The sequence below is a fragment of the Trachypithecus francoisi genome, unplaced genomic scaffold (genome assembly GCF_009764315.1).
Source record: "Trachypithecus francoisi isolate TF-2019V2 unplaced genomic scaffold, Tfra_2.0 Lachesis_group16, whole genome shotgun sequence".
In the NCBI taxonomy this organism is placed as follows: Eukaryota; Metazoa; Chordata; class Mammalia; order Primates; family Cercopithecidae; genus Trachypithecus; species Trachypithecus francoisi.
Window position 1 is genome coordinate 86,118,510 of NW_022681461.1, and position 17,462 is coordinate 86,135,971.

General features: G+C 39.6%; 1 protein-coding gene across 9 annotated transcripts in view; it reads right to left on the reverse strand.

Moving 5' to 3' along the window:
• The window catches only part of INVS (inversin), a 236,276-nt gene that overhangs the window by 76,617 nt on the left and 142,197 nt on the right, over positions 1-17,462 (reverse strand). For 8 of the 9 annotated variants that reach the window (XM_033237974.1, XM_033237972.1, XM_033237970.1 and 5 more), the window contains one exon: positions 1,112-1,285. In XM_033237974.1, coding sequence (XP_033093865.1) covers positions 1,112-1,285 — 174 coding nt within the window. Of the gene's footprint in view, positions 1-1,111; positions 1,286-12,263; positions 12,353-17,462 lie in introns of all 9 variants that reach the window. The other variant, XM_033237973.1, reaches the window with a different exon arrangement.

The window sequence follows — 17,462 nt, forward strand, 5'->3', positions numbered from 1 at the left end:
AAAACTTTAGAAACTGACGTACCTAGTATTCCGTCAAGATGTACCTATAGCCATTTAATATGAACAGTCACTATTTAACCTATTACTTTTGCTTACTAACAACTGCAGATTTTTAAAAAGCCACAAGTATAATAGCATTTAGTAATTGCGTATAACCACATCTTCAATAAACAACATGTAATTCCTTTCTTTTCCTATGTTACACTTGTTCTGATTCTATTTACTGAAATTTAATACTACGCTGAACCTAACAGTAATCCTATTATCCTTTTTCTATACATATAAAAACTGGGGCACAGAGGAGTTAAGCAATTTGCCCAAGGATACAGAACAAGTTAAGTAGTGGATTCTGGGTTGAAACCCAGGAAGTCTGATACCAAAGTGTAAGCCACTAAACCATTATGCACTTAGGACATTGCCATGGGCATTTGGCCATCATGAGTCTAAACACTTATAGTAACTATTATGACTCCCTGTCAAATGTTGGGTTTTGGAGTTAAGGCAGGACTGGATTTTTTTTTTTTTGTTTTTGAGACAGAGTCTCACTCTGTCACCCAGGCTGGAATTCAGTGGCGCTATCTGGGCTCACTGCAATCTCTGCCTCCCAGGTTCAAGTGATTCTCATTCCTCAGCTTCCTGAGTAGCTGGGATTACAAGTGCACACCACCATGCCCGGCTAATTTTTGTAGTTTTAGTAGAGACAAGGTTTCACTATGTTGGCCAGGCCAGTCTTGAACTCCTGACCTCAGGTGATCCACTTGCCTTGGCCTCCCAAAGTGCTGTGATTACAGGCATGAGCCAACGTGCCCGGCTGACAGGACTAGATCTGAAGTCTAGTTCTGCCACTTGCATCTTGGGCAAAATTTTAATCTTCCTGAGCTTCAGTTTTTCCATCTGTAAAAAGGAGATGATACTACCTAACACACATGGTTGTTGAGAGGATTAAATGACAGAATTGAAGTGAAACACTTCCCTGAGATGTATGGAGATTTGGAATTGTTCTACCATGTATATATGTGGTAATTTAGGCCTTCTTCCTTGAAATTTCACATCATAAAAGGAAGCATTTGCTTTCTGGTCTTATTAGTGTTCGATTTTGAGTATCCATTACCTTGTTTTTATCCTGTGTATCCACTTCTCCTGGTGCCATAAACTTCAGCAGAAGTGCCAAACACTTAGGGCTCCTGTGCCGGGTGGTCAAGTGCAAAGGAGTCATCTCTTCCAGATCCTTTTGCATCCAGTTTGCTCTGCGTGTAAGTAAGAGTTTCACGAAACGATAATTTCCCTAAATAAAAAACAAGATATGATAAGAAAAAAATGTACTATGGGGTCAAATTTTTTTTTTAATTTTAAAATGTTTTAAGTATGTTAATTATTCTCCTAGAGTAATAACATTCAGAGAAATTGATAAAGAAAAATGCTTGTAATTCCACTATACTCAGATATCAATTGTTTTATTTTTTTCATGTTTCCTTCCAATAACTTTCTTCATGAATATAATTTACATAATGGCCGGTCAATATTTTATTGCAAATAAAAGCAACATGTTTTATTTAACCAGTCTACTATTGTTAACATCTAGAATATTTTAATATTTTATTTTGTAGAAAATGCTTCAATGTATATCTTTTTTCATATTTTTTTCTTAATTTTTTCACAAGAATAAATTATCAGGAACCAAATTGTTGGGTCAAAGACGTTTGCACATTTTACAGTGTTTGGTGTATTTTCCAAATTGCTATCTAACAGCAGCGATGTGTAGGTGTATTAGTTTCAGCACATTTTGACCAACATACTATCCATTATTTTTACTCAAAGTATAATAATGGGAAATAAGCAGAGATGTTAAATCCCAATTTACAGGTGAGGAAACTGAGATTCAAAGAAGTTAAATGTTTTGTTCAGGGCCCTCTGGTTAATAAGAGAAGGAAGATTAGTTTTCTTAAAGAGAGCTATTTATGGGTACAACTAAGGTAGAAGCAGCTTATTCAAAGTTTGGATACCAGACTCATATGGTCACCTAAATGCCAACTCAGAAGTCATGGCAGGCCCATCCACTTGCAGGCAGTACTCTCCATGTCAGTTAAATCCTCCAATCTGGTAGAATTAACCCACCTCAAGAGAGAAGCAGGCCAGGCGCGGTGGCTCATGCCTGTAATCCCAGCACTTTGGGAGGCTGAGGTGAGTGGATCACGAGGTCAGGAATTCAAGACCAGCCTGGCCAACATGGTGAAACCCTGTCTCTACAAAAAATATAAAAATTAGCCAGGTGTGGTGGCAGGCCCCTGTAATCCCAGCTACTCGGGAGGCTGAGGCAGAGAACTGTTTGAACCCAGGAGGCGGAGGTTGCAGTGAGCCGAGATCACACCACTGTACTCCAGCCTGGGTGACAGAGCGGGACTCCGTCTCAAAAAAAAAAAAAAGAAAGAAAGACAGAAAGAAAGAAGCTTAGCCACAAGGGCCATAGCAAGAGTGTTAATGAGCCAGGCCAACCATTACATAGTAAGCTTGTGTAACATAGGAGCTGTGAACAAAATAAGACTCTAAAAATTGTTCTTCTGGGCTCTTTTCTTAGGCTTAGTTTCTCATTTTTACTTCCAGTTGGAGGTTTCTATGTGCTTGGTACCTCAGATATTTCAAGGGCAGTGGGACCAAACAATATTGCTTGATCAAGTTCTCAGCCTACTTTGTGCCTATTTATCTCTCCCTATTCAGAAGATAATGGCAGGCAGGATTATTTGTCCATTTGTCATCCTTAACCTTGTTAGAAGTGGGCCCTTTTAGCATGATAATGCATTGATGTTCTCCTATAAGGGACTATCAGTATTAGTAAGGAAGACTTTTTTTTTTTTTTTGAGATAGAGTCTCGCTCTGTCGCCCAGGCTGGAGTGCAGTGGCGCAATCTCAGCTCACTGCAAGCTTCGCCTCCCAGGTTCACGCCATTCTCCTGCCTCAGCCTCCCGAGTAGCTGGGACTACAGGTGCCCACTACCACGCCCGGCTAATTTTTTGTATTTTTTAGTAGAGGTGGGGTTTCACCGTGTTAGCCAGGATGGTCTTGATCTCCTGATCTCATGATCTGCCCGCCTCGGCCTCCCAAAGTGCTGGGATTACAGGCATGAGCCACCGCGCCCGGCCTGGAAGACATTTTTTAATCAAGCAGACCAACCACTGTGAAGAATGTGCAGCTCTACAGCAAGCTTGTCCAAACCGTGGCACCTGGGTTGCATGCGGCCCAGGGTGGCTTTGAATGCGGCCCAAAAAAATTCGTAAAGTTTCTTAAAACATTATGAGATTTTTTGCGTTTTTTTTTTTTTTCTCATCAGTTATTGTTAGTGCTAGTGTATTTCATGTGTAGCCAAAGACAATTCTTCCAATGTGGCCCAGGGAAGCCAAAAGATTGGACATCCCTGCTGTAAGGCAAGATTACTAGAGTGACAATGAGGTGCAGAAGGACTAATGAGAACTAACTGCTTGCCCACAGGGGCAGAGATGGGACTGACTCAGTCCACCACAGGGACAGAGATAAGAGAAGATAAGAAAGACTATGGCTAGCAAAGAGGATCTGTAGACTGTCTATATTAGATGGGAAGACTTAGAATAGGTGGAAAAGCCAACGGACTCTACTGGATATTTCCTCTCAGAGAGGCTTCCCTTGACGACCCTAATTAGAACTTACTGTTTTATTCTTTATTCTAGTACCTATTCATTTCCTTCACAGTACTTTTCTCAGTTTGTAATTACATATATATTTGTTTGTTTCTCTTCTGTGTGAGCTCCCTCACAAACTGTAAGCTCCATGAAGGCAGAGACCATGTTTTATTGATCTCTGTGCCCAGCATAGTTCCTGGCACAGACTAGGTGCCTAATAAATATTGCTTGAAGAAATGAGTAAATAAGAAGAAATGAAATATCTTCTAGAGGTTTTTGTTTTCATTTAAAAATTCTTATTTACAAGCCTGGTCATGGTGGCTCGTGCCTGTAATTCCAGCACTTTGGGTGGCCAAGATGAGCAGATCACTTGAGGTCAGGAGTTTCAGACCAGCCTGGCCAATATGGTGAAATCCTGTCTCTACTAAAAATACAAAAAAATTAGCTGGTGTGTGGTGGTGCAAGCCTGTGGTCCCAGCTACTTGGGAGGGTGAGGCATGAGAATCTTGAACCCAGGAAGTGGAGGTTCCAGTGAGCTGAGATTGCACCACTGCACTCCAGCCTGAGTGACAGAGTGAGACTCTGTCTCAAAAAAAGAATTAAAAATAAATAAATAAATAATAATAAAAATTCTTATTTAGAGTTGCTATATTAGATCATAACAGTTAAGAATCTTAATTCTCAAATACTTGGTATTTGATTATTCTTACTTTTTAATGTTTCATTTTTCTGAGCTTCATTAATAGTGTACATCATTTATCTGGACTTCTCATTTCATTTGATGTCAGTTCTTGAGAAGGAAGATGCTAAAATTTCCTCAAGAGGGCACCCTGCTCTAAATTTCTTGCCATCTTTTCTTTGAAAAAAAAAGTGTCCAGGAAAAACAAATCTGTGTGACACTTCATACCGAAAAATAAAGTTTGACCTTTCTGAACATAACATTTCAAATATTATAGAATAATTCATCACGGCCTTTTAAAGATACTCAATCAGACAGTCATTTTGATTGTGAAATTACAGGAAAAGGGAAGGAGAAGAAGGAAACTAGTATATGTTGATGGGGGTAACAACTGAGTTACAGACACAGTACTTGGCGTATTTACACTTTACATTATTCTGAGGACTCTACCCTCACAAGACACAGTGCAACCCAGTAATGATATTTACTCATTCATTCATTCATTCATTCAACAAACATTCATTGAGCCTTGTTATAAAGCAGATAACAGTACAATGTTTGTACTTTGTTTTACTTACTACAAAGCTTTTTAACATAATTTCATCTTTGTTTCTCACAGAAGTATCATTGAAAATTTTCACAGATTAAATAAATTATCCTCCTATGCCTCTATTTTCTTATATATAAAACAGGGGTAATAATGGTACCTGAAATTATTATGCATATGAAATGAGATAAATGATATTTGTAAAAGTTCTTAGAACAGTGCACAAAGCAAATGCTCAGATGTTTGCTATTATTATAAATAGTTTTCCAGTGTGGCGTATTCAACAAAACATAGATGGTCAGATAGAACCAAGAATGGCCCATGATAAAGGGCATGCAGATAGAAAGATCTGATTGTAATATACACAGTTCAGCTGGTGATTAAGAACCAAGATTATGAAAAGGTAAAAGTAAAAATAGTTAGAAGGTTATAAATAGAGTAGTCCCCCTTTATCTGCTGGGGATACATTCCAAGATCCCCAGTGAATATATGAAACTGCAGATAGCACCAAACCCTCTATATACACTATTTTTTTCCTATACACACATATCTATGGTAAAGTTTAATTTATAAATTAGGCACAGTAAAAGATTAACAATAACTAATAATAAAATAGAACAATTATAATAATATACTATAAGAAAAGTTATGTGAATGTGGTCTCTTTTTCTCAAAATACCATAGTATTTTTAGACCATGGTTGACCACAGTAAATGAAATCACAGAAAGCAAAACCATGGATAATGGGGAATCACAGTAGTGGTTTTTCTGTTTTTTTTTATACTGAGAAAGATGTCTATATTCTGCTTACAGATAATGATGATATAGGAACAACAAAGGCATAGCCAATAGGAATTTAGCAGGTACCCTGGGGAGGAGTCAGCTATATGATAAGGCCAGCATCTTCTATGTCAAATGACAGAGACCCATCAGATATTATCTATGAAGACTGGACTAGAAACAATATAATTTATCTGGACCAAGGCCAACCTGTTTGTTCTCCTAAACAAGCAACTGGTTGGACACAGTGGCTCACACCTGTAATCCTAGCACTTTGGGAGGCCGGGGTGGGAAGATCACTTCCGCCCAGGAGGTCAAAGCTGCAGTGAACCATAACTATGCCACTGCGCCCCAGCCTGGGTATCAGAGAAGACCTTGTCTCAAAAAAAAAAAAAAAAAAAAAAAAAAAAAGCCCATTGTATGCAAATTCAATCTTTGGGAATGAGCAGAAGGGACAGAGAACTTTAAGTGCTAAAATCAAGAGAATATTTCTAGTATCAATGGAACAGAGGAAGATACTAGTTTGAGGCAGCACGCTAATTTGACAACCCTCTGAAGGTTGTGTGACCCTTCAGACCCATGTTATAGGCTACTTTGCTTCCTGTAATACCTTCTCATTATAGAAAGTCTAAATACTTCCTCAATATTTCTTGAACTGAGGAGTTCTCATGTTTTTGAGAATATTCTTATAATGCAAATACTTTCTGGAGGATTTGGAAGTTAACCTATTTTTTTGGGTGGGGGGTACAGAGTCTCACTCTGTCGCCTAGCTGGAGTGCAGTAGCACAATCTCAGCTCACTGCAACCTATGCCTCCAGGGTTCAAGCAATTCTCCTGCCTCAGCTTCCTGAATAGCTGAGATTACAGGTGCCTGCCACCATGCCTGGTAAATCAGGGTTTCGTCATGTTGGCCAGGCTGGTCTCAAACTCCTGACCTCAGGTGATCCGCCTGCCTTGGCCTCCCAAAGTGCTGGGATTACAGGTGTGAGCCACTGAGCCTGGCCTGGAAGTTAATCATTGAATATAACCTGTTAGAGCCATACAGAAACTGATCCTGTTTGGAGGACTGTTTGCTTAAGGGTCTGCTTTTATAATTTTGGAGTGGGTAGGAAATAGTATAAGAGTGAAGGAGATCATAGATCAAAAGAGTATATATGCTTAAGAAAATCCTGATGGTAGGTAAGCAGAAGTAAGGGAGCTTAAGATAGAGGACGGTCTTGATTTAGTCATTTAAAAGGATGTTACGCTGCTATGATCAGGTCCATCATGCTTCTGAGAAGTGAAAACATTTCCCAATACCTCTGAAACAGTGAATAATTTTTTTTTTCATTAGGTGGTCATAATTTTCATCTAAATCTTCTTGTAATTAACACCAGAGCTTCTTTTGTCGGTCACATAAAGATTATGACACTTTCCAAATGACATTCTCCAAATGTATGAAAAGGGTGAAAGAGAATGAAAAGTTCTCTGACCCAGAGAATAGCACTTGAAATGAATCTGGGAAACAAATTAGCCCAAAATGTGAATTTTAACTTTATATTTGTGTCTGTCCAGTTCTCTTAAGATGAACTCCTTTTTTTTTTTTTTTTTTTAAAAAAAGCATATAGTTATTTAATGGTAATAACAATGATATGGAGATTTTGAGCAAAATATTTTGGTATTTTGCTTTAGATTTTTCATTTTTAAGTAATAAAACCTAACAGATAAAGTTAATACTTCTTTTGTCTCCCCAATTCCATTACCTTTTCTCCGTCTTTGGAGACTACTATCCTGAATTGGGTGTTTATCATTCCAATGAATGTTTTTCCACTTCTATTTCATACAAACATATATATATCCATAAATGACATAGTATTGTTTTACATGTTTTCAATCTGTATAAGTGGTATTGCAAGAATCGTGTCATTTTTTACTCAAGGCAGTATTTTTCAGATTTATTCATGTTGCCTGGGTTCATACATTTTCACTGGAATAAGTATGCTGTCATATGAAAATAATATATTTATTCATTTATAGAGTAATATTTAGCATGTTTCTCATTTTTCACAATTACAAACAATATTGTAATGAATATTCTCATACATATCTCCTGGTAAGTACATAAGAATTTCTGAAACTTCTGGGTTGAGATTGCTCTCTAAAATAGCTACTCCAAGTTAACACTGGTAACAATAATATATGAGTTCCTGTTTCTCCACATCCTCACTATACTTTGTTTTGTCAGACTTGCTAATTTTTGCCAATCTGATGGTTTACAGTTTTTTGTTTTGTTTTTTAATAGAAGGGGTCTTGCTATAGTTTGCCCAGGCTGGACTCAACTCTTGGGCTCAAGCGATCCTACCACCTCAGCCTCTCAAGTAGCTGGGGCTACAGGCGTGCACCACTCTGTGCCTGGCTTACAGTTGGGTTTTGATGTGCATTTCCCGAATTGAGGTGGAACGTTTTTACATGTTTGTTGGATATTTGTTTCTTTTGTAAATAGCCTCTTGTGTTGTAACTCATTTCTGAACTTGGCTATTTTCTTTTTTATTTTTTTTGAGACGGAGTCTCGCTCTGTCTCCCGGGCTGGAGTGTGGTGGCCGGATCTCAGCTCACTGCAAGCTCCGCCTCCCGGGTTTACACCATTCTCCTGCCTCAGCCTCCTGAGTAGCTGGGACTACAGGTGCCCGGATCTCAGCTCACTGCAAGCTCCGCCTCCCGGGTTTACACCATTCTCCTGCCTCAGCCTCCCGAGTAGCTGGGACTACAGGCTCCCGCCACCTCGTCCGGCTAGTTTTTTGTATTTTTTTTTTAGTAGAGACGGGGTTTCACCGTGTTAGCCAGGATGGTCTCGATCTCCTGACCTCGTGATCCACCCGTCTCGGCCTCCCAAAGTGCTGGGATGGCTTGAGCCACCGCGCCCGGTTGGCTATTTGTTTTTTTCTTACTGATCTACAGGAGTTCTTTATGTATTCTGGATACTAATTCTTGGTTGGTTTTGCAAATATTTTCTCTGTGTGGCTTATCTTTTTGCTTTCTTTATGCTCTCCTACTAGCAATGAATTCATAATCTGAATAATATTGTTTGCTTTGTTAGCATTAGATTTCTTCAAATATTTTGAAATTTTGTCTGCAGGTTCATTTTTGCTTTTCATTTATTTGCTTTGTTTTCCTTTTTTCTCCTTGTTGACACAGCATCTTCCATTATAACAATCTGGTCTTACACAGATCTCCTGGAGCCCTGTCTCCAGTGATATTAGGGATGTCACAATTATTATCAGTGAGCTGGTGAGTAGCTTCCTGACCTGAGGCTTGGATGGTGTCTTGTTTCCGCCATTTCTCTAGACAAACAGCTTCCTCTAAGGTTGTAGTCTCATAGTGAGGCAAAGAATACTCCAAAATTCTAAGAATTTTCTTGCCTTTTGCACAAAAATGACCACCTTTTAATCAGTGAAAAGGAAGAAGGCATCTTCCTGAACCCTATTCTGAAATCACATTCTATAGGACTGCTGTTTGTTCCCAGTAAGTGCTTTTATTATTAACTTCTAGACAATTGGCAGCTGATCCTCAAAATATTCTGGATCCCACCTCTACATTTTTTCCCAAAATGGCTACCATATTTTCTATATCTGTCTCCCTGGGGCTATTTGCTATTTGCTTCCTCTTCAGCTGAGATAATTACTTTAGCAGACTTCAATGCCCAAGACTTGACTAAAACTGCCTACAGTGACCTCTCTCCCCACCGGAGTACTGAAGAGGCCAGATGTTTTCCCAAAACCAATACTTTGAGACCTACATGTTTTCCAATTAATTTCTTTGCTTTCTTGTTCTGTGTCCCCAGTGCTTATATTTTCTGTCACTGTACTTGGAGAGAAAAACAAATGCTCACTATGTATACAAATGTTCACTATATTTTTTTGTTCATTTACAAATTGGTATACAATTTTGGCCTAGAAAAATAACTATATTTAAAATAGCACACACAAATGTAAAGTAGGTACTCTGTCATAGTTCATTTTAAATCCTAACTATATTATATACCCAAAATACATTACTTAAAATTGAAATGGAAAAATAGAAACATGATTTGTTATTAATTCTAATGATAGCTATATAATTATGTATTTATAAACCCTTAAGGCATTTGCTGTATTAATTTTTAAAAAGAATTACTATCCCTAGGAAGTATATAGGTCACAAATATCAGTAATTTCATTATATCAAACTTTTCTGTAGTGGTTGCAGACACAAATGAGTTTTGGAAATACCACAATAGTGTTGGGAGAGGCAACCTGCCCTGAGCCTTGAGTGTCCCTGAACGTACGAATTGGGTATGCCAATAATGCAAAAGCTTGATTCCTCTTTACTGGGACCATTTTTCAGAGTGGGGTTTGCAGTGAGCAATCTTGAGTGATGAGGTAATGTCACCCACTGGGGCAAAGAAGAAGCAGGCTTGCTTACTACTCTATTTACTAAAAGCTGGAGATTCCCAAAATTTAGCACTCTTTAGATGTCATGCAAACCCACTGTGTGCTGGGCCCATTCGAGTCCTCTATATTGCCCCCATAATCCTTGGAGGGGAGGGAAACTGATGCAAACAGATAAGTACTCCTAGCTATGCCATTAAAAGTAATAATACTTTTTGTCTCTGATGGGAGTCTTGTGTCTTCTGCCAGCACCTGCAGCTAACTTATTACCTTGTAAATAGGGTTAATTAAATGCCAGAACTGACAAGACAGTAAAAGATGATAGGATGCTGACAGGGACATAGTTTTCCTTTCTTTTTTCTTTTCTTTTCTTTTTTTTTTTTGAGACAGAGTCTCACTCTGCTGCCCAGGCTGGAGTGCAGTGGCATGATCTTGGCTCACTGCAACCTCTGCCTCCCAGGTTCAAGCAATTCTTGTGCCTCAGCCTCCTAAGTAGCTGTGATTATAGGTGTGCGCCCTCACGCCTGGCTAATTTTTGTATTTTTAGTAGAGATGGGGTTTCACCATGTTGGCCAGGCTGGTCACGAACTCCTGACCTCAAGTGATCTACTCACCTCAGCCTCTCAAAGTGCTGGGATTACAGGCATGAGCCACTGCACCTGGCTGGAGAGACACCGTTTTCTTGAGGAGTAAGGACAAGAACCCTAGAGGCCCATTCTCAGGTATACTCAGGTTCAAGGATGAGAAGACCCCTTGAGACCATGCCCAGGTGGCGGGCAAGGTTAAGGGGCAAGTGACCCCAATATTCTCTCTGTTAATCAGTCTGAATGGTGAGAGGTGGGATTAAAGCAAGCCACCCAAATACTGCCTTTGTCTTTGCTCACCTTCCTCTGGGCAGGCAAAAGAAGGAATAGTACATGACCATGGGGGCAGCAAGCTGAAAGACCATGTGGTTGTGGCTGCTGGGTCAAGAAATCTCCAAAACAGAAATAAGTAGAGAGAACAATGAAGATCTTGCTATTTGACATGGAACTTTAGGTGGGCTGAAAATATTAGAAGTTCATTTGGTTGAGACGTGAGTGAGCAGCTGCTCAAAAGTGAATGTGAATGCAAAACCTTGCCTAATAGGACAGAGTCAACTGTCCTATGTATCTGATTCCTGCTGCAGCCTGACTTATTTGGCAGTGAGGACAAAGCACTGGGTATAGAGGTAGCCACTGTCTGAAGCAAAGCTGCTGGCTGCTTAATGGTCCCTTATGCCTGGGCCTGGTTTACTGATGCTTTGGCTAAGTTAAAACCTGATGGTGTCCAGTAGGGGGCAGTAGCTGTCCAACCTCAAAGACAGCTCCAGGAGACTGAGTGGTAATGGCCAGTTAGCCCAGTGGGTTGAAATGAAAAGCCATCACCCTTACCTTAGGCAATACTCCCAAAGACTAGCCGTATTTTTACTGATTCTTGGTCTGCTAACAGTACTATAGTCACCTAGTCTGCCACCTAGAAGACTACAGTTGGTAAATTAAAGATATTCCTGTTCGGGGCCACAAATTAGAAACAAATTGTGGCCAATCAGACACTTTGGGTCACTCACGCAGATACCCACAGTAACAGTAAGGGCCTGCTTTCTGATAAGACCAACTGGAATCAAGTCGCTGAACAAGTCTGCATTGCCTGGTCACTGGAATTTGCCATTAGGATCCATCACCGCACTAGAAAATGCAATGAATCCACCACAATAGACTGGATACAAAGTAAAAGGTATGTTTTTCATGCAGAAGATACCACTGCATACCAGACTTATGTATCTTGCCAAGTTGGCCTAGTTTTCTTGTGGTGAAGGAGTCCACATTACATGGAGGATTGCCCTTGCCCCTTCCCAGCAGGGACCTCTGTCACCTTCTCTTGGGCTCACCTCGTGTCTTTCCACCATAGACATTTTTCAGGTTATGGTGTTGCTGCTCCACCACATGGAGTCACTGCTCCAGTCTGATTAGCCTATTCAAGATATAGCACTGAGGACCATGTTTCGGGGTTCCTCGATCTTCTATAGTCTGACCATGATATGCCTAACAATGAGCCAATAGTTAGGTATTTAACAGACATTCCATGCTCCCTACCATCCTCAGGTATTTGGAATTGTTGAGAGCTCGGAATGGCCTTCTTGAAAATCAACTCAAAAAGATTTCTGGTTCTACCTCTCTTACCTCCTCCTGGTCCAACACTCCTGTATGAAGCAGTTTGCTTACTAACTGTGGCCACCTTCAGAAAGGGTTCATTTCATCCTTGTAGCCTCCTGGGAAATAATCAGGACAAAAGGAGTGGGGGATTATATACACCTATTTTGAAAATTTGGGATTCTACCTGGCCCAACCCTGGTTATCATGCTTCTTTCATTTTCCCAAAAGCAATCTTAGGCTGCTTTGTTTCATATATCCCTTGGGTGGCAGCCAGCCAAAAGGGGGCTTAGAGATTCAAGCTTAATTCTGGTTTACCCACCTGGATTCATTTTGTTCAACTGATATGGTCCTAGATCATAAATATCCATAATGACCATCTGATTGAGTGCCCTGCTCACTGAGTCCTTCTATAGTGGTCCACATAGGCCAAAATGGAAGGCATAATAGGTTTCTAAATTTGTCCCATATGCACTCTTACCCTTCTACAAGGTATGGGTGCAAGCAGGGGCAGTTGGAGAGAAGGGGAAGTTATATCTACAGGAATGGGACACATTAACTCTGTGGCCAAAGAAGGAAAGCAACAACTTCATTCCCTAGGAAGGGTACACGTGAGACCTCAGAGGTGCAGGGATGGGGAGGACAATTAATACTTTCTTTCTCCTCTGGATCAACAAGTGCATCCTGGCAAAACAAAGATATAGTTAGCTACCTGAATCAAACAGCAGCTGAGGCCAGCCATCTGACCTGCTTCTGTGTCATCTCTGACCATGTGCTTGCTATGAAACAGAAAAATTTACATGGGCATTGGTGGTTCTTAATTCTTTTGTTGTGCTTGATACCATCAATGACAGCTCCTGAATGTGGACCCCCTTGTATACATGGAAGTAGAGGACTGGCACAACCTTATTTTAACCTGATGTATACAAATCCATATGCTTCTTCTGACATGCAAGAAGCTTTGGATTATGTCATGCATGGCAACTGAAGCAACAACTATTGGTGATATTGCCCATGTGGCTTAGACAAATCAATGTAATGGGGATCTGAGTTTAATGTCAAATCCTGAAATAAAGTGAATTGTGCCTCTTCACGCTATATGTTTGTATGTAGGAAAGAGTAGGCCATGGTATATTCCACCTTTGAGTTTGGGGGTTGCTTTTTGGCCCCTGTCATATAGCACCTCCTGTAACTATCTGCAGTGAGGCCAAAGATTAGCATGTCAGTCTAAATTCCCTTGCATGGGTCACAATAAATAACAGACCAGCCTTAGATTACATCCTGGCTGTATAAAGTAAGATCTACTTTCTCCTCTGGGGCTTATTTACAGTTGATTTAGTCCAAGATACTGAGGGACATAGTTGAAGCCAGTATTACAGGATGTTTTTATCCTGCTACTTGGAGTCTTGTTAAGTAAGTGCTGCATGAGACAAGTTAAAGTGATGGTCCTAGTCTCTCTTGGTAAGATTAATAAGAGTAGCTGATGTAGTGGCATACTCATGTCAAGACAATGCTGGGCTGAGGGGTGAGTTGTTGGAAGAGTCAATCTACCATGGGCCTGAAGCATTCCTAAATGTTCTTACTGGGTATGCCAAGAATGCAAAGTCTTGGCCACTCTTTACTTAGGTAATTTTTCAGGGTTGTGTTTGCAACAAGCAACTGGAGAGATGAGATAATGTCTTCTTCTGGGTTTACTAAGTGCTTACTATAAAAGTGGTAGATTCCTGAAGTTCGGTGTTCCTCATTTGTGAATAAAACCCACTGTGTGCAGCCTCTGTAACTTCCACATGTTCTCTGGGGGCAAGGGAAGCATAGAGGTGGTGCTCATTCTTTTTGCTGTGTTGTGAGTAATAAACAACTTTGTCTCTGACCCCAGAGTCTCATATCTCTTGTCAGCATCCATGAAACAGTAACAGACTAACTTCTTAGCTTATATTTAGGGTAAAATCACAACTCAAATTCTGCAAATAATTCAATATCATTGTAATATGAAATGCATTGTAAGGGACAGGTATGGTGGCTCATGCCTGTATCCCAGCACTCTGGGAGGCCGAGGTGGGCAGATTGCTCGAGCCCAGGAGTTAGAAACCAGCCTGAGCCACATAGTGAGACACTTTCTCTAATTCAGAAAAAGAAAAAAGAAAAGAAATGCACCGTAAGAAGAAGTAAAAAGTAAGATCGGAGAGGTGAGCTGGGGTTATAAAATGGATAGTCTAATATGTTATGATAAGGAGCCTAAAGTTGATCATATTGGTGAAAAGGAGTGCTATAGACTGAATATATGTCCCCTCAACCCCCACCCCACCAATTCATGTGTTGAAATTCTAACTGCCAATGTGATGGTATTAGGATACAGGACATTTGGAAGATGATTACATCATGAGGGTGGAGTTCATAAATGGGATTAGTACCCCTAAAAAGAGACCTCAGAGAGCTCTTTCACTCCCTTCTGTCATATAAGGATACAGCAAGAAGACAGCCAGCTATGAAGCAGGAAGCAGGCCCTCACAAGACACAGAATCTGCTGGTGCCTTGATCTTGGACTCTCCAGCCTCCAGAACTGTGAGAAATAAATGTCTGTTGTTCCAGCTATCCAGTTTAAAGTATTTTTGTTACAGAAGCCCAAGCAAATTAAGACAGGAAAAAGGGAAGATTTATGAAGGAAATGACATGACTGGATTTGGGTTTTTAGAAAAGACACTGGAGGTTATGTGAAGCACTGATTTGAGGGGAACAAATCTTTAGGCCAAGCAGAGCAGTAAGGGGGTTATTACAGCAATCCACAATAGAAATGTTGAGAGTTAAATAGAAATAAGGGAACAGATCAGTGAAATACATAAGAAGATTCCTGAATGGCTACCAGATGGAGAGTGTTGCCAACAACTGAAGAGATGTAAGAAAAAATAGGGTTAGGGATGAAAATTTTTGAGTTCTTTTTTTTTTTTTTTTTCTAAAGTGGAGTTTGAGGCACCTGAAGGGAATCTATGCAGAGAGGTCTAGCAAAAAGAAAAGGTTTGGGAGTGGGGGGCAGATATATATAGATCTGAAGATTAGAAGAGATGGCTAGATTCAAGATATAGATTTATGAGGCATCTATATTAATAGTTGCCTCAATTGTTTTCTCAGAAGACATTACTTTTGTGACATAAATCAAAGAATATAAATTGGAAATATGAATCTCTACACCCTTCTTGAAATATAAACATAATATAAATATCCACATAAATGGCTCAGTACAATGCCATCATGAGTTAGTTACCACTGCCATATAAAATGTGGAGTAGAAATGGATTAGAAAGGAGAGTGCCTTCTTGTATGCTTAGATAGTTTTCTTATCTCAGTTGATTTAGATGTCTGTTTGTACTCTGGTTTCTTAGTCTTTAAAGTGATTTTATAGGGAAGCAAACAATTACAGCAATCAACTCATGAAAGACATAAATTCACTGAGCTACAGAAATGAAACGAAATCTGCATTGCTTTTTCCAGTGACTGGCATTCTTCCTCTTTACTTAAACTTCTGATTGTCAAGGCTTAATTCTGCGTTTCATTGCTAAAATTTCTAAGTACTTAACAAATATGATGAGAACCACATCACTAACCTGCCATCTTAAGCGAACCTTTAAAAATATATTTTTTAGTTATTTGATAATTCTCTAAGCAAAGGCTAAGAATGTGCTCCAAAGACAGAATAGGAGCTTTATTTGCTATCTTCCAAGTTTAAGATGTTCATCCATCTGGCAGAGCAGCTAGACAATACATCAGCCAAGAACATCTCTCTGGCTTGAAATAGGTTCTGGCTCTCAAAGAAGATTTGACTGAGGGAAAGGCAACATCTTTAGTTGCTCTGTGGCTGAACTCTTCTAATATTTTCCCCCAATGCCTTCTCCAAGCCTTGGATCCATCCACTAACTTGGTTTCCATAGGAATAGACAGAGCTATCAAGTGGCACGTAGTCAAACAGCACAAACGAAAGAAGGAGAAAATGTTACTGTCAAAAAAAGGCTTTTCTCTATGAGAGGAAATTATGGAAAGGTATTCTTGACTCTGAGGCTTCCTTATCCAATGCCAGATTTTTCATGTGCTCTTCCTGACTAATATAGCCTATTTAGATTATTATGAAAATTAATCCCTTCATTGGAGAGCCTTTTACATATAGGAAACTAACCAAAAATACATATTGAAAAAAGTTATAAAATGCTGGGATGCTTATTTCCACAAGGATAATTCTGTTGTGCTTGTGAGGTACTCTCATTTATTTAGAGTGGTGCTTTAAATTGGTACAACCTTTTGGGATGATTATAAAGTATATTTGGTTTCTCACAGTTGGTATTTTATTTAAGGACAACTTTTTTTTTGGTCTTAAACTGTAGCAAAAGTAGTTCTCAAACTCTAGCATGCATCAAGATCAGCTGGAGGCCTTGAAAATACAGAGGCCCTCCCCCAGAGTTTCTCATTCACTAGGCCTGGTGTGGGGATCAAGAATCTGCATTTGTAGCAAGTTTCTGGGAAGTGCTGGTGTCGCTGGTCTAGAATCCTAAACTTTGAGAACCACTGTTGAAACAAAGAGCCTAATCTAGGAGTTCTCAATCCTTAGGAGTTTAAAATAAAAAAGTCTGTTCTCATCCTAGTCAATAAAATCAGAATTTCTGGGACTTTGGAATTAATATTTCTTAAAATTTCGGTAGGTGATTAAAAAATGCAACCGGCATTGAGAAGCACTGACCTAATTAAACCATTCATTCAACATTCAATGGTTATTTTTGATGTAATTAGTCTGTATCAGACTCTATGCTAAGGGTTGGGGAAGCTTTATACAGATGTATGCTCATATGCAATGCAGTATTATAAGCAAGGAAGGGTAAATGCATAAAAAGGGTACAAAAACAGACCACAGAGACAGGATAGAGGATGTACTTAAAAGTCATTCCTTGTGACCTCCCCAAGATGTCCTTGTGAAGAAGGGAAGGGGTTAGAACAGGATGACTTCATGAAAGAGATGGCAGTTGAACAGGATCTTAACTTAGGATCACTAACACTTTGGCACTCCTCGATGTCTCCATCTTGTTCCTGCTCCCAATTTCTTTGATATGGAGGGCAATAAGTATTTTCTGAATTTTATATAAAGTGCTATATAAAGACAACTTCAAATGTTACTCCCACTCTTTCCAATCAATTTGTCCCCATAAGCTCCTCCTATATGGATATTCTGAAGCCAACATTAGTAAGTTG